This window comes from Puccinia triticina, chromosome 11A (genome assembly GCF_026914185.1).
Source record: "Puccinia triticina chromosome 11A, complete sequence".
Classification (NCBI taxonomy): Eukaryota; Fungi; Basidiomycota; class Pucciniomycetes; order Pucciniales; family Pucciniaceae; genus Puccinia; species Puccinia triticina.
The window spans coordinates 5,918,592-5,944,439 of record NC_070568.1 but is presented as its reverse complement, the minus strand read 5'-3'; the positions used below and the strand labels follow the sequence as shown (position 1 = coordinate 5,944,439).

The 25,848-nt window shown below is 45.2% G+C and overlaps 6 protein-coding genes across 6 annotated transcripts; 4 read left to right on the top strand and 2 right to left on the bottom strand.

Annotated features, from left to right (window-relative positions):
* Positions 1–2,101: 2,101 nt before the first annotated feature.
* Positions 2,102–3,209, top strand: PtA15_11A583 (uncharacterized protein; the record flags this gene model as incomplete). The annotated part of the gene is made up of 4 exons (XM_053161506.1): positions 2,102–2,257; positions 2,356–2,427; positions 2,490–2,952; positions 3,082–3,209. The coding sequence occupies 4 exons, from the start codon at positions 2,102–2,104 to the stop codon at positions 3,207–3,209; spliced, it is 819 nt and encodes a 272-aa protein (XP_053025446.1).
* A 441-nt stretch (positions 3,210–3,650) lies between these two features.
* PtA15_11A582 (uncharacterized protein) lies at positions 3,651–4,022 on the bottom strand (the record flags this gene model as incomplete). Its single annotated transcript, XM_053161505.1, has 2 exons — positions 3,651–3,920; positions 4,011–4,022. 2 exons carry the CDS (start codon positions 4,020–4,022, stop codon positions 3,651–3,653), a joined length of 282 nt encoding a protein of 93 aa, XP_053025445.1.
* A 213-nt stretch (positions 4,023–4,235) lies between these two features.
* On the top strand, positions 4,236–6,409 carry PtA15_11A581 (uncharacterized protein; the record flags this gene model as incomplete). The annotated part of the gene is made up of 8 exons (XM_053161504.1): positions 4,236–4,398; positions 4,509–4,518; positions 4,612–4,642; positions 4,732–4,838; positions 4,904–4,987; positions 5,072–5,856; positions 5,929–6,025; positions 6,109–6,409. 8 exons carry the CDS (start codon positions 4,236–4,238, stop codon positions 6,407–6,409), a joined length of 1,578 nt encoding a protein of 525 aa, XP_053025444.1.
* A 4,991-nt stretch (positions 6,410–11,400) lies between these two features.
* PtA15_11A580 (uncharacterized protein) lies at positions 11,401–13,533 on the bottom strand (the record flags this gene model as incomplete). Its single annotated transcript, XM_053161503.1, has 12 exons — positions 11,401–11,503; positions 11,605–11,691; positions 11,774–11,792; positions 11,889–12,070; positions 12,170–12,247; positions 12,325–12,343; positions 12,678–12,785; positions 12,874–12,938; positions 13,023–13,100; positions 13,197–13,223; positions 13,306–13,335; positions 13,406–13,533. The coding sequence occupies 12 exons, from the start codon at positions 13,531–13,533 to the stop codon at positions 11,401–11,403; spliced, it is 924 nt and encodes a 307-aa protein (XP_053025443.1).
* A 2,007-nt stretch (positions 13,534–15,540) lies between these two features.
* Positions 15,541–15,945, top strand: PtA15_11A579 (uncharacterized protein; the record flags this gene model as incomplete). The annotated part of the gene is made up of 3 exons (XM_053161501.1): positions 15,541–15,582; positions 15,665–15,736; positions 15,820–15,945. The coding sequence occupies 3 exons, from the start codon at positions 15,541–15,543 to the stop codon at positions 15,943–15,945; spliced, it is 240 nt and encodes a 79-aa protein (XP_053025442.1).
* Positions 15,946–23,954: 8,009 nt separating this feature from the next.
* On the top strand, positions 23,955–25,358 carry PtA15_11A578 (uncharacterized protein; the record flags this gene model as incomplete). Its single annotated transcript, XM_053161500.1, has 6 exons — positions 23,955–24,063; positions 24,140–24,224; positions 24,306–24,941; positions 25,033–25,098; positions 25,170–25,223; positions 25,307–25,358. The coding sequence occupies 6 exons, from the start codon at positions 23,955–23,957 to the stop codon at positions 25,356–25,358; spliced, it is 1,002 nt and encodes a 333-aa protein (XP_053025441.1).
* Positions 25,359–25,848: the final 490 nt, after the last annotated feature.

Below are 25,848 nucleotides of genomic sequence, written 5' to 3'. Positions count from 1 at the left end.
GAGATGTCAAAGCCTAAGGGTTTGAAAGCTATGGCTCAGACCTTTGGAGGTGCTGGGAGTGGAGCTATTAAAAAGTTAAAAAACCTTACAGCCATTTGGTACTTTCTGCTCCCCTATGAAATCAGGGATAATATGCAAGTCCCTCCCTGCCAGCCACAGCAAGCCTCCCACCAGGGGGTCAAGTTAGGGTATTTTCTGTATGGTAGTTTATCATAATCAACCTCACACACTTGTCTCTGGATGCTTTTGGGACCCTTGAGAGCGCCTACCAAGCCGCCTCATGTAGCACGTATCCGGGTGACATTTTTTGTTGCGGTGAACTAGACCAGCAGATGAGACAGGCATGGAAGGATCAGGATTGCATCAGTGAGAAGAGAGAAACAAGAGAAAAAGAAACACATACCTAGACCAGCAGATGAGACAGTTGTGGAAGGATGAGGAAAAGAGCTTCCACGTCTGCTCACTGGCCTAGGCTACATACAACTAGAGATGTCACGGACAGTGAAATGAAAGAGAAAGGTTCAAGAGCAGAGAAAGAACAACGCACAATATAGAGATAAAAAGACACCACACCTCAACATTTTTTTGCAAAATGCTCCTCATGTTCACTGGATACATATCTAAATTGATTTATTTTTCCAAGATGGTCATAATGTATTTGGTATTTTTTGGGGGTTTGCCTGAAAAAAACAACAATGAATATTTAGGTCTTGGGTTCAATTCCCAACCCAAAAAGGCTTTTTTTGTCCATTTTTTCCCCGGTGGGTCTTTCTCCCATAAAATCCTCCTCGTGTACTACACATCTAGCCTGGGTCCAATAGGGAAAAACCCAATTTCCCCATGTATCCAAAACCCAGAATTAGCAAATTTTACATGAGGGGGCTTGGTTGGGGCTTTCTGGGGTCCTATGCTTTTCCTTCTAATTTTCATTTCTGGGACCACCGCTGTCCTCATCTACTGCCAAACCTTCTCCTTGATCTGCAATATCCTTTGTAATATCATTAGTTTTGATTGTGCACAGTGTAATATGTGTATTACAGGATAAAGCACGCCCAATGCAGCAAAGGGTAGTTACATTATGTTGTGTTATCCACACAATGTGGGTAGCATAACTACCCTTGTTACCCGGGGCTCCCCATTACTTTACTAATAACGGGTTATTTTAAGTCCCACATGTAACGTGACGGGCCTAAGAAGAGGCTTGTTATTGCGTTCTCCCCTGGAAAATGTAATAACAGGCCATTTTAGGGTATTTTAGTCTCAATACTTGCTTGTTGTCAGGGGCCCAGTGTGCCCCAACATTGCAACAAACATAAAAAGAAGGGCCGTACTATGGTGCAATAACGTAATTGCACCACTGTTACGCTCAACATGTAGATAACAACAACAATTCTGTTACCTTACCGCGTCACGCGAAGCGTCACTACCTTTTGTTGCCCAATGGTGTCATAACAAAGAAATTTGAGTGCCCCTCAAGGCCCCCAAAAATTTGAAAAATATGTAGCAAGATTCTCCATGATCTCGTGCATCTTTTGCCGTCACCTAATCAACCAATGAGAAATGGTGCTGCTATGAGAAGGTGAAAATTGCCATTTTGAAATTCTCTCAGGCCGCGGGGTTGACTTGGCGCCTAAGTCCCTCCTTGGGAGGATCCCTGCGAGACGGCGTCCCCCCTCCACATAGAGAGGACTTACTGTGTGAGCTCATGAGCTCAGATGAGGCTTTTGTCCAATTCGGAGATTGCATACCGAACTCCTACGGTAATTTTTCTTCCTCTGAAATTTTTCCAGCTGGTTTTCGGCTTTTCTGGCCCTCCAGTATTTTTACTGGCTTCAATCCTTAAAAGTCCACCCGTGGTGTAAGGGTTGAAGTGCTAGTTTGAATGGAAATCTTCTCCCCTCCGTCAGACTTGGCATGACGCTTGGCTATGGTCCCGGTCGAAGACCCAATCTCCTTAAAGAGTTCCTCGGCCAGAGTGAAGTTGAACGTTCCTCATCATCACTAACATTATATCCATTTCTCGCCCCGCCTTTCGTCCATCTCTCTCGCAAAAAATTGCGCCGCTCGCTTGCTCGTAACAAACAAATATTTCTTCATGTCCATGATGATACCCGCACGGAAAAATAAAAGTTATCTCAAACCGGGAGCTGACTCGACCCCCATCGCCCAGAAACGTCGGCCCTCTAATCTTGAACTCCCGCAGCAAGATAGGCGGCTCTCGGAGATACCCTCGAGGCTCGGATCGGAATCATCCCGGGTAACTATTGCAAATTGACTTAAACGTGTCAATGATACCTCGTGTTGCAAAAGACCTCTGTTGCTGATTCGATTTGTCATGATTTTTTTGTATTCCAGCTGAACATAAAAATCCTGGGCCGTCAATCTGAAACTTTCCACCGGAGAGCTCCAGCTCCTGCGTCCACCAAAGTGTGTTTATCTTATGTCACCAAAGAGTGGGGCTGCCAGCAATACTAATTTTCCGTTACCAGAATGCCAACAATAAGCATGATACCTCAGCAGAATCTGGGAGTGGTGACGTCAGTACGGAGGTTACAGCTACGAGTACCACACGAACTACGAGCCCGACCCCTCTGGCGACGATAACAAGAGACGTGCTGCCGACGGCAGTTACACTCGTCTTTCAAGTAGGGGCTTCTTCGACAGGAACGACGCTTGTGTTGAATTCTGTCTCAACTGCCCTTCAGTCAACCCCCACAGCTACATCACTGGCAACCTCAATCACAACTAGCGCGTCATTTCCAAGCCCACTTCCCGAAGATCCAGCCCAGTTTTCGCCTCACGAAGCTCTCAAAACCCATGGGGCCCGAAACCATATAGCCCCGCTAATCGGTGGAGTGGTCGGAGGCGTTGGAGGTCTTGTGATGATTGCTTTTGCTGTCTTTATCTCTATCTGGTTACGAAGGCGTCGAAGGGAAAGAGAAATACTTGATAGTAAGCTTGCGCCCAATGGATATCTCTTTCCCCTCTATCCGTGTGCTATATTTGCCCGCTGCTGTTTTCAGGAGACCGTTTTTTTGAACGTCAATTGACTTTTTTCTGTTATTTCCTGCCAAATTGTAGTGATGGCCCCATCTCAATTACGAGATCCTTTCTTTCGAGTCATGCGAACCGATCCGCGACAGTCGTTCACATGGGTCGGGCCTATCGATAAACCTTCATCAAGACGAGGCTCACGATTAGCCCTCTAATCTCAATTTATCACATCTCTTCTTCCCTTTCATTTGTAAGTGGCCGTGGAAACCTCGTTGTTGTTCTCATCCAATCAATTTCTGTCAACCAGCCGTTAGTTTGGGTATAATCTACTTAGTGAATCATTCTTGTCACACATCTCGCCAATATTTTGTCTTGTCAATCTTTCCAAAAAAAACTAGTCTTTAAAAAAAACCCCTGCAGCTTCTAACTTCATGGGTTGAGTTACACATCCATTTCTTGGACTTCTGAGGGATAGTTACTCAACTACCGCCTCTTATTTCGTCTACCTTCAAGTGATGGCATTTCTGCTTCGGTTTTCCCAGGCTTGGAGGAGAGCTTTGGAGTCCCTCATGAGCAATTCGTGAAATCACAGTGACAGATTAGGTCTTTGAGGAAGGTAATGTGTATGATCATTGAGAGTATACGTGTGCTGCCCTCTATGATCTATGTGGCATCACGGGCTCGCTTCTGGGATGCGACCGGGCGATGCTGTTGTTTGGTGGGTCCTGACAACGTGTTCCCAGAGCGCGCGGTTGGGGGCGTTTTGGCTGGGCCACGGATGCGCCTCGGCCTGCCTCGGCATCCGAATTGGCGCGTCCAACTTGCCCCGCAGTACAGTTCCTTGCCTCCGGTCCTGCGGCGACGAGGAGGCCGAGGCAGGGACATTTTCCCTTGGCTGCAGAGGGCTGTACTGGCGGCGGTGGGGGCTGTGTGTATCCAATTTAATTATATAAAATACGGTAACCCTTCGACGACTTGGCTACGCCTGGCAGACCAGGCCCTGACTACATACGTACAGAGGGTGCCATCGTGTTGTTGACTGCCACGTAGTCTCCCAGGCTTTCGGCATCGACTTAAAACCCCAACAGTCTTCCCCCGGCCCACCTGCCTCATCGCCCCTGTTCCCCCAGCTGCTCCCTTTACCCACATCCTCCTTGGATAGCATACAGCCTATCCTCTCCGGATTTCCCTGCCAAGAACCTCTCCCCTCTTGAGATTCTCTCAGATCGACTTTCCCCATCATGAGGTCGTTCAGGATCTTATCGACCCTGCTCGCCCTAGCTTCTTCCATCCATGCCGACGCAGGAGTCAGCCCCGGCGATGCTCCTGATGATGTCATCGAATTGACCTCAGAAAACTTTGCCACCGTCGTCACCCCTGCGCCCTTGATCTTGGTTGAATTTAGTAGGCCTTTGGTTTCTTATTGCTCTCCCCTCCTTCGATCGCTGACCATGTGAATTCAACTCATTATGCTGACTTTCTTAATTTCTCCTTGCTTTTTTAACTTTCTCCAGTGGCACCATGGTATGTATTCACATCTCACAGGATCTGCTTCCAAATGTTCTCGGCCATCTCAGCTGAATTACGATCCCTGTTCTGTTCCTGATTACTCTACAGGTGCGGTCACTGTAAAGCCCTGATGCCCGAGGTTAGTTGATCCTTTCACTTATCTTCATGATACGGTCGATCGTCGCCACAACGGAGAAACTGTTACTGACTCAGTTCCACGTGTTACAGTACAAACGGGCGGCCACACTATTGAAAAAGGAAGGTATCCCAGTGGCCAAGGCTGACTGTACCGAACAGAGTGAACTATGTGCCCAGCACGAAATTCAAGGTTACCCGTACGTGACTGGCATCGATCTCGTCCGATTTGCATTGAAACCTGATCAGCTGCTGCCACTCACAGAACTCTCAAAATCTTCACAAATGGAGTAGCGTCGGAATACAAAGGTCCTCGAAAAGCTGATGGCATCGTTTCATACATGGAAAAGTAAGCAATCACTCATTCATTCAAATGTTTGTCTCTGAATCGGAATCCTCACTTTTTATTATCATTATCATTTCCATTCCTCAGACGCGCACAGCCTGTTGTCACTGTTGTTACATCTGCCAACCACACCGAATTCACCAAATCTGGTAACGTGGTGGTCATCGCCTATCTGGATCACTCGGACAAAGATAGCATGGATGTATTTAACCGCTTCGCCGAATCGAAGCGTGATGATTACGTCTTTGGAGTGTGCTACGACCCATCATCGATCAGCGAGGTCTCCTCTCTCTCTAAAGGTAGTCTCGTTCTTTGGAAGAAGTTCGACGAAGGTCGCAACGATTTCCATGGAGAGAAACTGACCGAAGAGAACATCACCAAATTCGTTAACACCAACTCGGTGCCACTGTTTGATGAACTCACTCCTTCCAACTTTGCTCTCTACTCCGAGATCGGCCTTCCTCTCGCTTACACCTTCATCGAGGCCAACAACCCCAAGCGAGAAAGTCTCATCAAATCTCTCGAGCCTGTTGCCAAGGACAACAAGGGTCACCTCAACTTTGTTTGGATCGATGCCACCAAATTTGGAGATTACGCCAAGTCTTTGAACCTTCCCGGTAGCGACTGGCCTGAGTTTGTCATCCAGGATCTGTCGAACCAGGACAAATACCCATTCGAGGCCAAGAAGGAAGTCAACCATGACCACATTGCCGAATTTGTCAAGTCTTACCGCTCCGGAAAACTCGAAAAGAGTGTCAAGAGTCAACCTATACCGACTCAAAAGGGTGACGGTACATACGTCCTCGTCGCCAAGGCCTTTGAAGAAGTGGTTTACGGTAACAACAACCAGAAGGATGTGTTCCTTGAATTCTGTAAGTAACTTTCAGCACAAACCAGCATTCTACAACAGCATGCTGATTCAGCTTGATGCATCCTTTCCACAGACGCACCTTGGTGTGGTCACTGCAAGCGTCTTAAGCCTATTTGGGACAACTTGGCCCGCAGCTTCAGCGGTTCCAGCGACAAGGTTCTGATTGCCAAGTAGGTTGAATACGTTGATTTTTTCCCTCACTTTTTACCTAATGATGATACTGATTTTATCCTCCTCCGATCTACCCCCATAGCTTCGATGCCACTGAGAACGACATCCCATCCACAACCGGCTTTACGGTACAAGGATACCCCACTCTGAAATTCAAGCCCGCGGGCTCGAGGGAGTTCATCGACTACGATGACGAGAGAGAGTTGGATGCGATGATTGCATTTATCGAGAAGAACTCGGTCAACAAGGTCAAGGCTGTCAAGGTCGATCTACCTGAGCCAGTCGAAGGTGGCGAAGGGGGCGACCAAGTTGTCTTCGACTCCGAAGAATCTGACCCGGTTCCTGAAGATGAAGACAAAGATGCTGAGCACGATGAATTGTAAACTGTTTTCAAGAACGTTTCCCTCCTTCTCTCCAAAAAAGCATCCTTTGTGCTCTCTGTTTTCATCTCTTATTTCTGCTGTTTTTTCTTTTTTTTTTTCTTTTTTTTTTTCTTTCTTTTTTTTTTCTTTTTTTTGCGTGGCTTGAGTCGTGCGGATCAGCTGTCTACAGCCTGTTTTATTTCTTCATTCCATTTCTTTTTCTTTGTTAGAAACTTCTAGATTATGAAAATCCATTCTCCCTGCTTCCCCCAACATTCCTGACCCTACGTCTCGACTGATTTGAGTCGAGACAACTGCGCCAATCAAGAGTGTCTCGCCATGCAACCCATGGGCTTCGTTGCAAGGTTCATGAAACTGCAACACTGGATGCTCGATTGATAGGCGTTCACAGATCCTCTTACAAAATGTTGTTGGAGAAGTCTCCTCAGTCCTGGACTCAAGAGTCAAAGGGACCCACGCGGGAGATAAGAGAGATGACATGCTCCAGCTAGTCGACAGTCGTTAACACCGGGTTTGTTTCGATGATCGTTTTCATGAACAGACAACATTTTCCTTGCAGCCGTACGGGTGAGGCCTGGCAGAGCGCTGGATAGAGATGGATATTAAAAAAATCTTGACCCGACTGCATGTGTCATCCTTGGTCAGAGCATTCGCATTCGTCGGGTAGTTGATGATTTTGGCTGATTTTGGGCAACTTAACCCGAACGACAATTGCATCGTTCCAGTAACCCCGGGTCAACAAGCCTCAGGTTTGATTTCAGGCTAAGGTCAGCTAAATTTAGCGAGCCGTAACCTGAAATCTAGCCTCAGGCTAGGACGGCGGTCTCCGACTCATTTCAGCTCACTTTAGCCTGAAACTGACCAAACGAATGCGTTTGCCCCCTTGAAGGCAACCTCGTTAGCTAACCTGCCCAAAAACCCGGGCCCATTTAACCCGAAAACCTAGCGAACGAGTGCCACCTGACTACACAATCGTAGCGGGCATCAACTCTCCCCCGGAGAGGTATAACACCAGGCCATAACACCACCGAAGTTGTGGGTTCGGGGAGCTCATTGGAATTCTGCCAATGTCACCTCTAATCCAGTGAACAGTCCATATGTGCTTCCTGGCCAGCGCTGGCAATAGTTAAGAGAAGTTGGAGATACCATGCACTGGTTGGATAGCAATCTGTGAGCTGCAGCCTGTAGTCTGATATGCTGGAGCAAAGGAGAAATGGAGGAAACAGAGGCCCAGGGCAAATTCTTTTTGAAGTGCAGATTTCAAGATAATGAGACTCAAAAACTTCAAAATAAGAGACAACAAATTTCTTCATGTGGTTTAAGTATCACCCTTGATTGAAAGCTAACAAAGTTGGATGTTGCAGGAAGCAGCACATTTCCAGATAAGCACCCTGTGGTGTATACTTCCTGGCCAGAACCAACATTCAAGAGAAGTTGAAGAAGACATGCACTGGTTGGATAGCAATCTGTGAGCTGCAGCCTGTAGTCTGATAGTTGGAACAAAGTAGTGTGAATTGAGGAAACAGAGGCCCAGGGAACATTTTGTTAAAGTCTAGATTTCAAAATAATGAGAATCAGAAACTTAAAAATAAGACTCAAGAGACAACAAATTTTTTGATATGCTTTCAGTTTCACCTTTGATTGAAAGCTAACCAAGTTGGATTTTGAGTATGTGAAAAAGTTGCTTTTATGTTTCCAGCAAAAATGTGTCAGAAGATGAAATTGGTGGATCACTTGGAACCTCTACTAATTATACTTTCTTTCATCTTTTTCCACAAGCCAGAAAGCAGAGATTTCACTTTCTGAAACCAAGCCAAAACATTGCACTGTTTTGGCCTATTCTTCCACTCTTCATAAAGTCCTTTAACTTGATCCAAATCCAATAACCGCCCAGGAGATTTGCCTGCCTTTTTTTTGTACCTTTTTGATACATATGACTTGAAAGAATTCTTTTGATGGGTAGGGAGTTCAGGATTCAACTTAAAAAACTCTTCCATTGATCTAGAGAAGAAATCTGTGATCAGTTTTCCTCCAGGATCCATTTTGAGTGTTTGAGAAGACATACATTTTGTCCAATTCTGAATCAAAGAGCTCCATTGTAGCTGCTTTATCAAGTTCTACTCCAATTTTGTGTTTTATCCATTTTGAGGTAAACTCAACAAGTTCTGACATCTTCATGAATTCTACATCCTTCATTTCTCTGATAGTATGTTTTTGAAGCACTTGAAATCAGCCACATAACCCCTTCAATTTGCTGGTTCCACAAATTAGACCAGACTGTCTTGTCAATGTGAAATTTTGATGGACTGAGAATGACTTACTTAAACATTTCCTTGATATTGGGATGACGCCTTGAGAACAAACGAGATCCAACAATACAGAACATTCTGACAGATCTGATGTTGGGAGGTCTCCCAAATGAGCTTGGCCTCCAGTTTTCATGAGTGAAAAGAAAGCTTACATCATTTGATCCCATTTTAGTTGGGTTTGAAGTGTTCTGTGCTGTCCTCCAGGATATATGTCTTCAACTTGTCTTTCAAATTCTGTGGACTTATTTTTATCTGCCAGATTGAATACTGCATCCAGTTCTGAGGAGCTGATTTTGTTTGGCTTTGTTGCTATTTTGGTCTTTGGGAATTCTGTATTTGAAGGGAATGGCACAATTACTTGGTCATTTTGGGAAGGTGTGAAGTTTGTGATTCTTGGTTTCCATTCCAATGCCAATGCATCTTGGTCTTGTTGAAGAGGGGGGAATAAGAATCCTGAAAGTTTTGCTACTATTTTAAAGAAATTCACTCACATGGATTTCCTTTTTTTTCCAAGTTTTTCCACTGGTCCACCTCAAATTTTAAAGAAACAAGTTCTAGCCTGTCTGCATAGAACGTTTCCCTGTTGTAGCGGGTTTTCAGATGGTCTAAAATAGAAGAGATTTGATTTTCTGATAGATCTGGTTCTAATGAACTGATTCTCTTTTGGAGGCGTCTATTTTTGACAGGTTGAAGTGTTTGAAAAACATGATTAGCCAAGAACTAAATGGTATTTTCATGTTAAAATCAATGTAGAAAATGCATACAGTCTGCAGAAATTCTCTTTTTCTTCCTCTTCCAAGCTCCAGGTTATTTTTGGCCAATTGAATTCCTCCCATCTCTTGAAAAAGAAGAAAGAAAATTGATCAAAAATGTAGGCTGAGGTTCAAAAGAAAAACGGAGTAATTCTCACACCAGATGATTGTTATCCTTGATCCACATCAATGTGTAATGGATCAATTCTTCAAGTGGAAACTCTTGATTTTTATTACTGATATCACCAATCATTAATTTTCTGGATGTATTTAGAGTTTCAATCATTGAGTGAGTTCCTATCATTTTCAAGATGCTCAAATCCAAAGAAAACTTACCGCAAGTAATTGTGAAGATTGTGCAATAATTCATCATTGAACCATAATGATTTTGGTGCCAGCTCTTCAAACTCGGCCAAAGAGCTAGAATTGCCAAATATCTCATGAGTGGAAAAATCTTCCCTTGCTTGATTTGGGAAGACAATCACTTACATCATTTGCGGATGTTTTGCTGTAGATCAAATTTTTTTGTAATCAAAATTCAAAAAATTGGAATCATTCATGCATGAAATCTGAATTGATCTGGAAAAAAAAACTTGCCTGGGCCTGAGACTTTTCTCCAATGTTTCACAAGTTTTTGAAAATCCTTTGAATTCCAATGATCTCCAGGAAATGGCTGGTCTTCAGTATCTGTATTCACACCTAATGCAAACCTCCTAAATAAATTCCTTTCAATTTCTGGTATCTGGGGCTGATAAAACTGAAGACTCTCTTCAAGGGTTCTTTTTGTAATCAAAAATCAGTCTATTGGTGACCACATTGCTTTGGAGTTTGTATACAATTGAGTCAAACATACGATTGATTGAACATTTTTACCAGGGTTGCCTTGATCTCAAACTCAGACTTCCCTTCAAGTAGCCCAGAAACATCTTTCCCTCTGAAATTTGAAACAAAATGTTACACAATTAAGCAGTTTGGCTTGATTCAGACTCAATGAACAAAATGTAAACTAACTCAGCGTTTTTATTGACCCAAACCAAGCTATCATCAATCAAGTCTGAGAGCTTCATGAAATTACCATTTTCATATTTTCCACTAAAATTTCATGTTTGGTTTTTCAAGATTGGTAAAGTCAGCAATAGAACCCAGTAAAGTCCAGTTAGATACTTCAATACAAAACAACACCTACCTCAATGAACTCTTCAAATGTTTTACTTTCTCATCATCCAATTTGAAACACCTCTTTGAAAGAATCATAAAGTACCTAAATGATCTAGTGAGATAAAATTGACATAAATTTTGGATTGACATCAGTTTTGTGATTGTTGTCTTACAATATGCTGAGAAGCTCACATTGGAATATGTTGCATATGTGAAGGTGTTCTTGAATTTGCCACTACGTCATCCCTATTTATCTGGTAATCTAAGAATTTGTGAACAGAGAGAAATAACAACATAAATAACTGGGATCAAGGAGAGGAATATATATGGACTTACATTTTTGATTTGTTTGAACTTGAGCTTTCTTCCAATCTTCAAAGAAGATTTCCCAATCAATTACATGCAGTTCCTCTACAGTGGAAACCTGAAAAACTTCATCATAGCTGTTTTTCAGGAATGTAACAAGTGAATTCTTCTCTTCTTTTGATAATGAAATCCCCAACAAATCTATCTTCTGAAAAAGAGCTCTGTTTGTCTTTCTTTGGAATAGTTTGCCAATATGACAAATTTCAGCATTTTTATGTTTTGTTTTGGGAAGGAAAAAAAGAAATGAACACACATTTCAAGACAAAATATTTTCCCCCAATAGTCTTCAAGATAAAGAATGTCTTCCATATTTGCAACTCGAGAGGATCCCAATTTGCTACAAGAATCAATTCAAGTTCAATCAGCAAAAGTTTTTCAAAGAGATAAATGGTCATAATGAACCTTACTATTGTAGTTTATTTTCATGGAAATAGAGGAATGTATAATGTAGCAGTTTATGGATTGAGATTTCTTCCTTCTCATGATTGATGTCTAAAATTGCTAGTTTTCTAGATTTGGTTTTAAGAATGAGACACATGAGAAATTTTGCAAAAATATGGATTTTTGGCCTGGAAGTCAATTTGAAACTTTTGAGAGAAGTGTGACATACTTCAAGTAATCAGCTAAATGTTCATATGATGGAGCTTCAATATCAAAATGGAACTTGTGGCACAGAGTTCGGAAATCTTCCCATGAACTGGATTGTGGATAATTTAGATCAACAAATGAATTCCACAGCTGCTTCACTGCCCCCCTCTCCCCCAAGGAAATTCACTCACATCAATATGGTATTTTTGCCTTTTTTACATTGGATAATTCATTTCATCAGTTAGTATTTTAAATCAATGGACTATTTTCTAATTGAAAAAAAGAAAATATTTCAGTATGACCCACCTGGGGATGAGACATCATTCCAATGTTTGAACATTTCTTCAAGATGCTGGAAATACCAATAAGTCTGCAGTGGGGATGTTTCTCTGCCTAATGCTTTTGTGCCCAATGCAAACAGTCGTATTGAACTTCTTTGGTCTTCTGAGGCAAGTTGGTTGTAGAGTTCAATGCCTTCCTCAAGGGTACTATCTCATGCAGTAATTCAGTATAGCAGAAGATCAGTTTGATTTTCAGAAGTTAATCTATTTTTTGAGTTATAGGAGTTGAAAACAGAATTAACATACAGAAGGCCAAACTTCTTCATAAACAATTCCTTAACCCTTATCTCAGAGCTACCTTCACAAAAACTATAGAATTTCTCACTGGAAATGGGGTTTGATCCAGATCAATTGAGGCTCAATTAAGAGGTTTCTAAAATTGAATCACCAATATTCAATACCAGAAAAAGAAAAACTCGCCTGAAATGTGTTTTCATAAAATCCAAAGCATGATCAACCAAATAAGGGATATCATGAGATTCATTCAAAGATTTTCCAACCAGCGCTGCTCTTACGTCACACATTGGTATTAAGGAAATTGGATGAGAAACAAATCAATGTTGTTTTGATACTCCATTGTCTCTAAAAGTACTCACTCCAGCCATCTCTTTAACCTGGACACTCCAATATTGCCCAGCTGAAAAAACTTCTCTGACACAAGGATAAAGTCCTCAATAGATCTGTAAACAGGTTGAACCATCAGATTTTGAATTTCTGTTCTATATATCAAAGCAAACTTACATATATACTTTACCTCGTCTTATCTCATATTTTCCTGGATGATTAATCATTCCTGGATTCAGATTGAAATGATTGCCATCCCCATCTCCTGGCTCCCCATTCTTTCCTAATTGGGTTGAGTCTTTCGAAGTGGAACAAGTTATAATCAAGGAGTATGACATAGACCTGCAAGAGTTTTTCCAAGCTTTACATATGAATGTATCACTTACCTTGCGAAATATATTTTGTTCCTTGACCATTCTGGATGTACTTCCCATGCCCGTCATCTTTCCCACTATCCCAATAGAGCAAGATACATAACAGTAAAAAAGACTTGATCATCCCACTGATGACCAGAAGACTATGAAAAATTGCTTACAAAGGTTGGTGAGTATCCCTCGGAGCTTCAAGGATATCATATGGGCCTGAGAGTGCCTCTAGCCTCATCTGACCTCCCCTAACCGTTCGGAGGTGATCAAGAGTTACGCGGAAGGCCCATGTCAAGCTCAGAATCACAACAATTGGCCGAGGTAGGGGTCAGTAGCAAGCTTACACATCGTTTAACACTCGAGATGATTGCCTGAATCACATTGTCACGTTGAGACCAGTTGTCGAATCAGCAATTTCCATCGATTTTCGTGACTTCCGAAGAGGTTACTCACAGTGTTGAATCAGTTGACTCCGTAGCGCCACTGGATTTAAATTGATTTTCAGTTCAGAATATGCGTAGATTCATCTCTAGAGGTATTTTGGGAAACCCACGAGAGTGTAACCTTTGTCAATTCGGAGGCCGTTCGCTTCAGTAGTGTCGGGATTGAAAGTACTGGTGTTTCCAAGATGAGTACTAACAGTCCCACATAACCGACTAGCGCACCTGGGTTAAAGATCATTTTAGGTTGATATTTGTGATTTGTGTGTCTCAATACCGAGTTCAACCCCAAGTCGTGAACGGAGAATGCTTGCAATGGTATTCCAACAGATCCTACGTAATGTTTGATAGGTGAAGATAGGCAAGGTTGCCGACGCCAGCGGCGTTGCATTGGACAGTCTCTATATTTTTTTTATTCCGACATTGTACGATTTCCTGAAGTGAATACATGATCTGTGTCACATTCGGTACATATAAAGTATGGGGCCTTCCGCGACGCTCAGACCGAGTAATACATGCATGCTTCGGCCGAGGGTGAAGCTTGTCTCAACAGTTCAAGACAGGAAGGTGTTTCCAGTTGGTTCGATGAGCCTGAGTTGATGCGGAGATCGTAGTCTGCCTTGTGGACCATCGTTGCACTCTCGGCGCATTAGGTTCGGTGACCAAACACGGTTGGTCTAGTCGATCTAGGGAGCAGGCGCCTCATCGGGCTACAGTGACCCCGCCATGTAAGCATACACATCATAATTCGCTGTAAGCATAGGATTTCCGTCCACCATCTTTGGTTACCGCAAATTTGATTCTTTTTATGCATAATGCATATTGCATAAAAAATTGAGGGGAGAAAACAGAAATATGCTTATATAGGACTGTGAAAAGAGGCCAAGGGGCCATAGATACTACTGATCTCCATCTTGGAAACCACAAGAATCTCCAAACTACAGCTCAGCAACCTCAAAAATGTTGGCAAGTGAGCAGGTAAAAGCTCCTTTCCCCAGAATCCTTGCAATATCCCAATCATCTGCTTCCCAAATATCTCAAGCCACATGATGTAAGCATAAACTACCCTGGGAATTTACAATGCTTATAGAGGCCAGTCCTATATAAGCAATAATTGATTTATGCTTACTTTGCTAAGAAGCATACCTCGATGTAAGCATAGGATTTGTGTCCACCATCCTTATGCTTACATGGCGGGGTCACTGTTCATGTACTCCTGGTTTCAGAGCAATGTGAGGTTGTCCTAGCAGCCCGTGAACGGCTTAGGGTTTCTCGCTGGTGAGGGGGGGTCATCTTCGAAGATTGTAACTGGAAGCATCTGCCATCAGTGGATACTTCCATTTGAAACCCAAATTCTCGATTGTGCTCATCGCATGGTCTTCGTACTGAGCCGTACATGGGACTTGGCAGACGGGTTGCAGCCATTTCCTTTGGCCCGGCAGAAGCTCTGTCACCCGGAACATTAGCGGTTTAACATTAACCGGACCAACAGGCACCCGCCAAAAAGAAATTGGCAGCATTCCTCCCTCCTCGCCATTCAAAAAAGCTACAGGTACAAACTGTCCTGGATCGCTTGGCTCCTTAAGCAATTGGTGCCAAGCAGGAGCCAAGCAATGACCTGAAATCGTCTACAGGCTGTGTGCTTTTATACTGTGGCACCAATCCTCATTTCATCAATGCGTTTTTAATTTTCCCTCCTATTACCGGTTGTGAAGCCTTCCGGATGAGGAAGTCGCTCCTTGTCTTCCGCTTAAGGTAAGACCCTCGGTCTGCTTCTCTCTCTGTATTCACCGCTATTGGTCCCTGCATCCTTCTTTGTTGTGCCGACCTTGGCACCTTGTGTACTTATATGCCACTCTTGGCCGTATCACTGTCTGCTGCAAATCGCCAATTCCCTCCTATTATTGGTTGTGAAGCCTTTTGCATGAGGAAGTCACTCCTTGTCTTCCGCTTAAGGTAAGACACTCGGCCTGCTTCACTCTCCATTCACCGCTGTTGCTCCCTGCATCCTTCTTTGTTGTGCCTTATTTGCCGCTCTCGGCCGTATCACTGTCTGCTCCAATATTGCCAATTCCGGGATACTGAGACCGTGTCCCGAGATATGATGTTCATCCGTGTCTTGCCATTTTGAGGACGGTCGCGAAACCCGGGAAGGTGAGACTGTGTGCGTGGAGGCGATCCGAGCCGCAGGCGTGGGATGCTCAATCAAGGACCTGATCAGGGTCATTGTGCCCGGCGTGGGCGACTCATGTGCATTGATTGTCGGCAAGCGCGTCGGCAGAGTCAAGTGGTCCGCTGGGCCCAGCAAGGTTTGCAGTCCCCCTCCATTTACTTTTCTCCCAGCCAATACTTATCCTCGGTTGGCGCGCTAGACCGTCGACGGATCGCTTGCGTTCGTAGCGTCCGTCGTCGCCGTGTCACTGCTCTTGAGACTTGTCGGCCTGGTTTGTCCGTTCCCAGTTAAGCCCCTACCCGCTATCCTCATGACATATACATGAAACTGACGGGTTCGGGACGGGGTGGACAGTTCTTCAGGTACCTCCTGGGCATCGTGTTGGCCGCGCTGCTCGAGGCGGTCACCGCCCAGAACAATAACCTTGTCCTGCCGCTATACACTTGGTCAATCCTGAAATTCCTCTTCCGCTCCCCCTAACCCCCCACCCCCCCTCAAGAATCGTGGCTTGGACTGTTTAATTGTTCTATTCACTTGGCAGATAAGCATAAAAACTTGGTTGTTCTTCTAAGCTCTCTAATCTTGCTCTTTTTTTTTGTCAATACACATACACACGCACATGAAGATATTAATAGATGTATGTATTGTACAACTTGCTCACCTCACCGGATCCATTGGTTTTCTCTCTGCTGTCACATCCTGTTGCTCTACACATACATACTTTAAACAACTCTACAATCATTGTAATACAGGCTTGGTTTGTGCACACCGAGAAACCGCAAGACAGGAATAGATCTTTGTTTGTGGTGTTGGGTCGCAATGGGGTTGCTGCTGGTCATGGCTGAGGAATGGCGGTGCAAGAGCTGGGGGTCTGTTCACTGAGATAGACGGGTTGGCACGGAGGAGACAAGGTCTCGGGAGTTTTCTGGTGCCAACGGTGGGGGTCTTTATCTCATCTAGACCAAGGAGAAAAGAAAGAAAGGGAATAGGGGGGGGGGGGGGGGACGGTGGACTAAATGAGTTGGAGCCAGTTCTTGTGAAAGGCTTGTGAAATCCGTGGCGCCCTTTTGGTCTGGAAGGTCAAAGATCCAGACTGGATTCCTGGCTGAAGTTCACTGAACGCACATCGCTGGGATCACTGAGACTTTATATTCAGCTTGGCGACAAGGAATTAGGACAGTTTGCATTGGAGAAGCGGCCTCAACAGGGCCTCCTCTCTGGAGCAGGGCTCCGCTTCGTGGGCAAGGACACTTCGCGCTGAAAAAGTCTTGAAACCTGGATGCACATTGGACATTTTGCTTTGTTTTGCAAGTGTAATGAGGAAGAGCTGGAGTTTACAGGACAGATTGGTGTTTGTAGGTACTCTGATTTGTCCACTGCACACTATAAGCAAGTGTTATAAATTACTAGGGTTTATGGGCGGCTCCGCCGCCCTGTGACCAATGGTGTAATATTGATTGACCGCTAAGACAAAAAACATATGTGCAAAGTTAATTATTGGATATGGGGGTTGGGGAACCCCTTTCAAAACTGGTAAATTGGTGGTGTTGTTGGAATAGGATCTTTCTCCGAGGTACACTGAGGCCGTTATCAAGCCGCTTCCACCTTCCTAGCAAATTCTCTCTCTTCCCCAACCCCCATATCCAATAATTAACATTGCACATATGTTTTTTGTCTTAGCGGTCAATCAATATTACACCATTGGTCACAGGGCGGCGGAGCCGCCCATAAACCCTAGTGATTATTTAAAGGGGCCAGGCTTCCTGGGGTTGGGTGAGCCCCTAACTTGACACAAGTCCCCCCTGGTGGGAGGCTTGCTGAGGCTGGCCGCGAAGCGGCCCCTCCCGCAGGGAGGGACTTGTGCACAAAGTCAAAAATTTGGCCAAGAAAGAAATCATGAATGGCTGGAGGAAAAATACTTAGCATCACCCAGCCTCCCCCTCAGCTCCTGCTGACCTGTCCCAGAGCCAAAATATACTTCAGAACCTCATCTTTCAAATGGTGCTGGTCTCATCTCCTCAATCCCAACCATTTTCCTTGTACTAATCTTTTAAAAATACAAAAACACAAAGAACTGTAAACCAAGGAATTACAACCATCATGCCTTGTGGGTATTGGATTCACAAGCCTGCAGATACACCACAGGTGAAGTTTTAAAGTTTGAATCCAGTAAAAATACTGGAGGGCAAGAAAAACCAAAAAGCGATCGGAATGCTTCCGGTGTGGTCAAAGGACCGGAATCATTCCGATCGCAATTCGGGTTAAACCCAAACCTGAAAAGATGGGTCCGTGCCAGAATGAAGTCGGAATTCATTCGACTTCATTCCAGGAAACAGACCAGAATCTCATTCCGGTTTCTTTCCAGGATTTTCCCCGGAATAGTTTTGTATACGACCGGGAAAGCTCCACAAATGCAGCATTATATCCACTAATCACACACCTGACACTGCGGGCATCTCGCTGTCGCTGCGGGCCGCAGCGACATCATGACGCTGCATATCAGAATGCAGCATCAGCTGCAGCGACATGGCCGGCTGATTTGCCTTTGGACAGCCGGCCACCACAGTACATACATAACAACCTCTCAATGACCGGTCCTTGTGCCGGCCATCGAGAGGATTACACACTCCTCTCACTCCTCTCGGTGACCAGCTCATGGACCGGTCATCAGGAGGAGTCCCCACTCCTCTTGATGCCAGCACACACCAGCGTCAAGAGGAGTACAGACACCTCTTGATGGCCGGCACAACAACCAGTCACCAAGAGGAGTACGCACTCCTCTCAATGGCTGGCCCAAGGCCCGGTCATCGGGAGGAGTACATACACACTTCTCTCGATGGACGGCACAGACCGGGCATCGAGGTGCATGTACTCCTCTCAACGCCGGCCTGTGTTGGCATTGAGAGGAGTATGGATTCCTCCTCCCGATGACCGGTCCTTGTGCTGGTCATCAAGAGGAGTGTGGACTCCTCCTCCCAATGACCAGTTGTTATGCTGGTCATCAAGAGGAGTGTGGACAACTCTCAACGGTCAGCACAAGGATTGCTCCTGATGACCGGTCCTTGGGCCAGCCATCGAGAGGAGTGCATATTTCTCTTGGTGACCGGTTGTTGTGCCGGCCATCGAGAGGTGCGTTGTGTGTACATACCCTGGTGGCCGGCTGATGGACAGCCGGCCAAGTGTTGCTGCAATGCTTGTTGCGCGGGGTTCAAATCCCCACTGAATTGTCAGATGTCGTTGCGGTCCGCAGCAACATCGAGATGCCTGCAGTGTGACTGCATGGTGTGTCTAGCATAGTGGTCAAGTAGCTCCTGTGGGGTGGATCAGCCAGATGGTGCTGGTTCGATCCCCTTTTTTGTTTGACCAGTTGCCCACTCGCATTTTCAAGCCTTCAGCAGCCCGCGCCAACCCGTCACCATTCCAAATAGCCATCGAAAGCAATTCGGAATGGGGTTGGCAATCCAAAATAAATTTGGAATCCCATCCAGTAGACTGCTGGATTCCTTTCTGGAGAATCGCTGACCGTCAATGGACGGTCCGCCCTTGCAGGCGGGCCAACCAAAAGCATTTCGATGGGCAATCAAAATAATTTTGACACGCTTCACCCATGGTGTATGTGCAGATCCTACACCTGTAGCCACTCAATTGTTGCAAATAGGATATTCAATTGTGCATATTATCAGAAAATCCAAAATTGGATCTTCAGAGCAATGGAATATCCTTCAGGATTCTTTTGACCTTCAAAACAGGTTCCTTCAATCATTTTTGGAGTTTATGCCTCAAAAACTTGGGCAAGGGAGCGCATCAGTACTGCTGAGAGAACTGTCTACTCAGATCTCTCTGTACATGTGTTGTTGATTTTTAAATTCTGTTTTTGTGTTTTTAGGGTTGAAAATACTTCCCTTGTCTGCCAGCTTTCAGACATTATGCATAAGCCTCTCCTACGGAGAGCCCTCTAGGCGGGGTCCCCCGGACCCTCCGTTTGAGAGGCTTAGTTAAGCTAGGGTGAGCCCAGTATTTTGGATGCTATTTTTTGCCGGTTAAAATTAGGGAATCATGGGGTGGGTGAATTTTACAAGGTACAACTCAAGGCCTTGTAAATTAACACCATGTGGAAACAGGGATGTGAGACTGCCAGCAAGACTACATCCTGTTCCCCGGACGCAAAAATTCAAAGGATCTTTGCATTGACTCTGGAGATCCTTCAAAGTTCCCGCCTTCAAGGAGGGGACATTGTGGTCGGGTCAAACTGGTGTGGTGATCAATTCTGGAACACGTGTCAAATTGTCCACAGAGCGCGGAGTGCAGGTGGTGCAGAGCGCACAACTGAAGGCAGCGGCGCGCGGAGCTCAACGGCGGAACTGGACTTGAAGTTCAACTGAGAGCATCTCCAGCAGTCCGGGGGTGGATCGCGCTGCTTTTGGCAGGCAGAGATTCACTTTTTTGAAATCTCTCAGAGATTTCCAATTCTCTCACCTGCCACTGGCTTCCACAGGCTGCTATAGACATGGGAATGTAGCCAGCCGGAGGCAAAAATGATACATTTTTTATGCTTCTGTCAAAAAGTACCTTCTGGCACAAAGGCCACCCAACAGGGAATGCTGGTTGTATTGTGAAGGATGAGGTTGGCTGGACCTTCAAATGCACATGGACCAGCTTGAGTAAGCAAAAATTGGCGCAACCCAAGCCACAGCCTGTTTAAGTCAGCACTATCCACCCCCGGACTGCTGGAGATGCTCTGAGCAGGCCAGCAGAGGCGGGGATTGGGGGAAGCCGTGGCAGCAAAAGCGGGCTACATCAGCGGGCGTAGCTGGGGCAGAGGCGGCGTGTGGGATCCTGACATCATAAGTTAGACAGGGGTGTGGAAGCTAGTGAGAGAAGTTTGATGGCGGGCAAAGGCAACAGGAGTTAGCAAGAGAGCTTGGTGGATGATGTGCGTGCATATAGCTCTTGGCGGATGATGAGTGTGCACGTGTGAGCAGAGTTGGTGGATGGTGTGCGTGGGAGGCGGGCAGAGGACATCTTTTAGTTCTCCTTCTTTGCTATGTAAAACCATGGCGGGGGAGGGAGTATTCTGCAATATACTCCCCACAGACTCTCTTTTGCATTTTTTACTTTAGTTTGTGGACTGTTGTGCTTCTTTTACTTTTGTTACGTTGCAGACTTGCTGTGTATGTGTTACTGCTGTGCTTTGCGGAGTTTTGTGCTTGCTTTATGGCTGTTTTCTTGCGTTTTTGCAGAATTTTGTGGCGGAGCTTCATTTTATGGTTTACTTTTGCGGAGCTTCTACAACGCTGGCAAAGCTGAAGAGCGGAGTTCTCTGAATCACCCAACTTTCTCTGGGATAATCTTGCAGAGGAGTGGCACGGACACTTTTTGTGAGGGTACCGCTTTCTTTCAATACTCTGGCTTTTCAAAGGGAATCCAAAGTGGGATCACAGAGTCCTTTGAAGCCATTTTGGAGTTTTTCCAAGGTGGATATCTAATTTAAGTTGTGTCCAAAGTGCACTTTGTAGAGCATCCAACACATAGTCGGAAAATCTCTGGAGGAACCTCAAATAACATATGAAGTCTTATAACAACTTTGAATGTTATTTGATTGTAGAGACGGGCGCTTTGCATCCGGGTACCCGCAGCCAATTTTAGCCATTTCCTGGCATCTGCATCCAACAGCAGGTACCTGCGCGCCTGGGCGGATACCTGCGCGGGTATCTTTGGATACCCGCCCCTCAAAATGTGCTTACTGGTTGACTGCTGTATATGTCAGTCAACCGGGAGGCACTTCTCCTGGCCGACTGCTCCACATGGCTGTTGACTGGGAGGGACTTCTATTGGTCAACTGCTGCATAATGCTGTTGTCCAGGAGGGACGCCTCCCGGTCAACTGCTTGATATGGCTGTTGACTGGGAGGGACTCCTCCCAGTTGACTGCTCGATATGGGGAGGGACTCCTCCCAGTTGACTGATTGATATGGGGATGGACTGCTTGATATGACTGTTGACCGGGAGGGATTCCTCCCAGTTGGCTGGTGTGTATAGTTGTTGACTGGGAGGGATTCCTCCTGGTTGACTGGTATGTCTAGTTGTCAACCAGGAGGGATTCCTCCCGGTTGACTGGTGTGTATAGTTGTCCCTCCTGGTCGACTGGTATGTCTAGTTGTTAACCAGGAGGGATTTCCCCTGGTTGGCTGCTTGATACATATGCCTGTCGACTGGGAAGGACTCATCCTGGTCAACTTTTATGTTGCTGTCAACCGGGAGGGACTCCCCCCAATTGACAGCAACATAGAACGGCCTTATGGCTGCTGACCACCGCAGCTCCCATACCCTAGGGAGAGCGGATACATGCCGGAATACACAGGTACCCGCTGGATTCTGCCGGAATCTCAGACATCCGTGCGCCCATCTCTATTTGATTGAGAAATTGCACTCCATTTATTATTTGAGTGGGAACCTTCTAGGCCCACTCATTTTTTCAAATTCTCACCCCCACACATTGGTGATCATCCAGACCAGCTCATTTTACCATTCCTACTGAGATTTGTGTTGAGTTGTCTGTTAGTCTGCTACCATGATGTATCACCACAGTATGGAGGGCTTTTGGATTTACCCATGAGCACTACCAACCAACCACCCAGCTGGCAGCCACAAGTGTCTGTAGCCTAGTTGGTAAAGGCAGCACTCTAGTATGTGTCTCAGCATATGTGAGGTAATGAGTTTTACTCTCACCAGACACATCTTCATTTTACAGTCTCTACAATTTGTACATGTATGTTTTTTGTTTTCAATCTAAGCAATCCTAATAAGAAGCACTTTACAAAGTATCACCAGGGGAGACTTGGACACACTCTCCAGAGAGTACCAGAGCCTAATTTTATGTTGTTCTGGGTTGGATGTGAGTCAGATGTGGATTAAGAAATGATTGATAAATTCTTCAGAAGTCAATGGGAAGTAACTGTGAGCCTGTGTCTCTAAAGTGACAACAGGAAACTGGAAATGGGGTGGCACTAGTTGTACTTCTTGGGATAAAGAACTACAAACAGAGAGAGGGAGAGAGAGAGAGAGAAAGAGAAATAGAAAGAGAAAGATAGGATCTGGAGGGTGTCTATCTACTCTTTGTAAGAGGATCCTCAAAGTCAACTTGAACCACATGGAAAAGTGGTGAGGACAGCTGTGCCAGACCAACAGGGGCTATAGCCTCCGCGCCCACCAAGGAGATGGTGGGGGTACACAGAATAGTAAACTAATCTGCTCTGATTTTTAGACTAAGTCTAGGATTAACAGAGTAACCTTGATCTTGAGCAAGGTTGAGGTGAAGAGAAATAAAGAAGAAGCAATCAAGAGACACAGAGTTTCACTCTGCATAAACAAGGTTCAAAGAAAGAGTATACTTACTGTCAATATCCTAGGCACCTGTGACGGTAGGTGTACTGGGAGCGTGGTATCCTCTTTGGTGGTGATCCTGGGTTATCTGCCAATCTGGGGTGTGGTTCTGGTTTTCTGAAGTCTGTAGATCCTCCTCAGGCAAGGGGGATCCTGACTTTGAAAATTATCAGAGTTTGCTTACATAATTACATATGTACATGTGGTTGGCACGCCTGGTAGCGCTGCCACATCACAACTGCGCATGCGCGCCATAACTCAAGAACTCAGGGAAGGAGTAGAGTTACAAAGAAGTGGTGAGTTGTAAGTAGGGTTAAAATTGCATGAGGAAACAGAATCTGAAGTCAAAACAAAGATAACTCTTAAGATGAAAAAGATGTAAGAGGATTTAGGTGTACAAGAGTAGAAAAGGCAGACTTTAGGCTAACTATATTGGCTCTAAGGCTGACAGTAACCCAGTAACTGGGTTACACAGTTTTCAGCACAAATCACATCACATGGGAATTTTGACATAAGGCATAGGCCTACATTGGTGTGGACAGCTCTGCAGCTTGCTACCACTCCCCGCCTGTGCAGTCCTACTTCAGCCTGAGGTTGTGGGTCTGTTGGGTTGGGCCAACATTGCAAATCCCCCCCAACAACCAACCCAAACCCGGCCGGGTTTGGGTGGCCCATTGGCAGGCCCGTCCAATTGCCATCCCCATGGGAGTGTGCTAATATTATAAGACTATGGGATCCAAAAATACCCGTGGATATCCGGATATCCGTCAATAGCCACAGGTTTGGGAACTTCGGATCTCAAATATCTGGTGTGATCCGCTGTCTTTTACCCGACATCCCGGACTGTCTACCGGATATCCCGTACGGGATATCTGGCTATGGGTTGAAGTGTTTGGTTGCTGGTGAAAGGGAGACCAGAGTGAAGTATGTAATCAAATTTAAACTTTTAATATTCGACTTTACATAAAACTCAACAGTTGCTTGTGCAGTCAGTCTGCCGGTGTGGTATTTGAGGGTATTTGAGGGTACATATTTGAGGAGAATGACTTGAATGCCTTGAGGAGCCCGTCCCTGCCTCGAGGGTTTTCTGCATCAGAAGTCATCTGAATGAGTTCTTTCCGCAATCCCTCTCCATCGCCAGCGCGCTACGCAAGTTCGCATGCTCGGCAATCTAGTATGAGTGACTACGGCATGCGAGTTGGAAATGTGACATCAGGTAAGGGTTTGGTATGTATCAGTTTCTTCTCTGGCGACAAGAAAGATTAATCAGCGTAAGCCATAAATTTTACCAGCCCCATCGGGTCTCTCTTATTCCATCAGCAAGAACGATTTGGCAGCTTATTCACTTAGCACGCAGCAAAGAGAGTCTAACCTAGCGTCAGTGCGAGGAAACCTAGGCTCTGAGTCGAGAGTGTCTTCATTGGCGACTCACGTCAATTGTCGTCTAGAAAAACCAAGGCCAAACCTGCCCCCTTCGGACACTTTGGGACCGGCCCGGCCGATTCTTCCGCCCATTAAGAACGCGAAAGTGATCTCTTCCGTGAATCGAGTTCCAGATCATTCTTATCCCGAGCACTGCCCAGTTCCGAAAAACAGCATTTACCCAAACGGGTTCCCAGATTCCTACGAAAGTGGTCGCTTGAGCAGTAAGGGTATACAACGAGTACCAGGTCACGACACCTCTTCACTCGGCAGCTACAAAAGCCCTCCTTCTTATTCTCAAGATTACCTCCGCGAGGCCCCTCACTCAATACCTTCGATGAAAAATACTCATGGCTCCATGCCAAACTTGAATCCGCCTCCGCTGGAATTTTCTCCCTCGAAAGGGATTCTAGACTCGATGCAAGTACCTGACATGAGGTACAAAACGGAGCCTCAAATGACACACCGTAGATCAAATTCCTCTTGCGATTTGGATTATACTCCCAGCTACGCTGGCAGCGCGGGTAATAGAAGACCCGCCGATCAACTTCTCCACTCGGGCCATCACGGACTTGAAAGCGTTAATATGTACCATCCCAATCAAGATCCAATGATAGATTGTAGCACAAATCAGCTCAATCCAAACACTGAGAAGAAACATAGATGCGGATTGTAAGTACGAAAAAATCAGTAAATCTTTTGAATTTATACAACAGATTTAAACTCCAAGCTTTGTTTCTTGTCCATTTGTTTGTGTTTGAAGCTGCTCCCAAGCGTTTGCCAGAAGACACGATCGGGACAGACATCAAAGAATGCATACGGGTGAAAAGTAAGTTTTCAACTCGTAGCTCTCAACCATCAACCTGATTTTTCCTTTCAAAATTTGATGATACTCCACAGGCCATACGAGTGCCCACAATGCGGAAAACGATTTATGAGGAGTGACGCGCTCAGGTAAGTTTCAATGAGATTAGCAAAATAATCTATGGTATCTATCATGCCAAGCACTGATATAATTTCGCGTCTTATACTCGTAGCCGACATCGCCTGGTGGAGCCTAAATGTGGAGGTTATTTAGGTCAAGGTTAAAAATTTCTCAAAAGCGGAATGCCGCACAGAGAAGTAAAAATTTATAGCGGTCCACGCTTTTTTAAGCTTCAAGGTCGCTCCACAGTTCCTCTGGAGCTCTGGAATATTTCTCTGAGAGTAGAATTATCAAAGCGACGAATCATCTTCCAATAAAACATATTCCTATTTAATAATAACAAATACTAGGCCAATTCCCCTCGCTGTATCTCGTGAAGCTGTTATTTATTCCAAGATAGTATCGCCTGGTGTTTGTGGGCGCATCATCTCATAAATCAATTGTATCCTTATTTTATGACAGAAGATAATCACTATACAAAATGTTTCGGATATTGTGAGTTTTTGACGGACTGTTCTAGAAGAAGCAAGGGTGAAACCGCTGCGCTGCGCTCAAAACAGCGGTCATTTAGCGCAGCGCAGCGAAGGGCCACTACGCAGCCAGCCCAAAAAGCGGTAGCACGGCGGGGGCCGCTACTTTCAGCGCAGCAAAGCA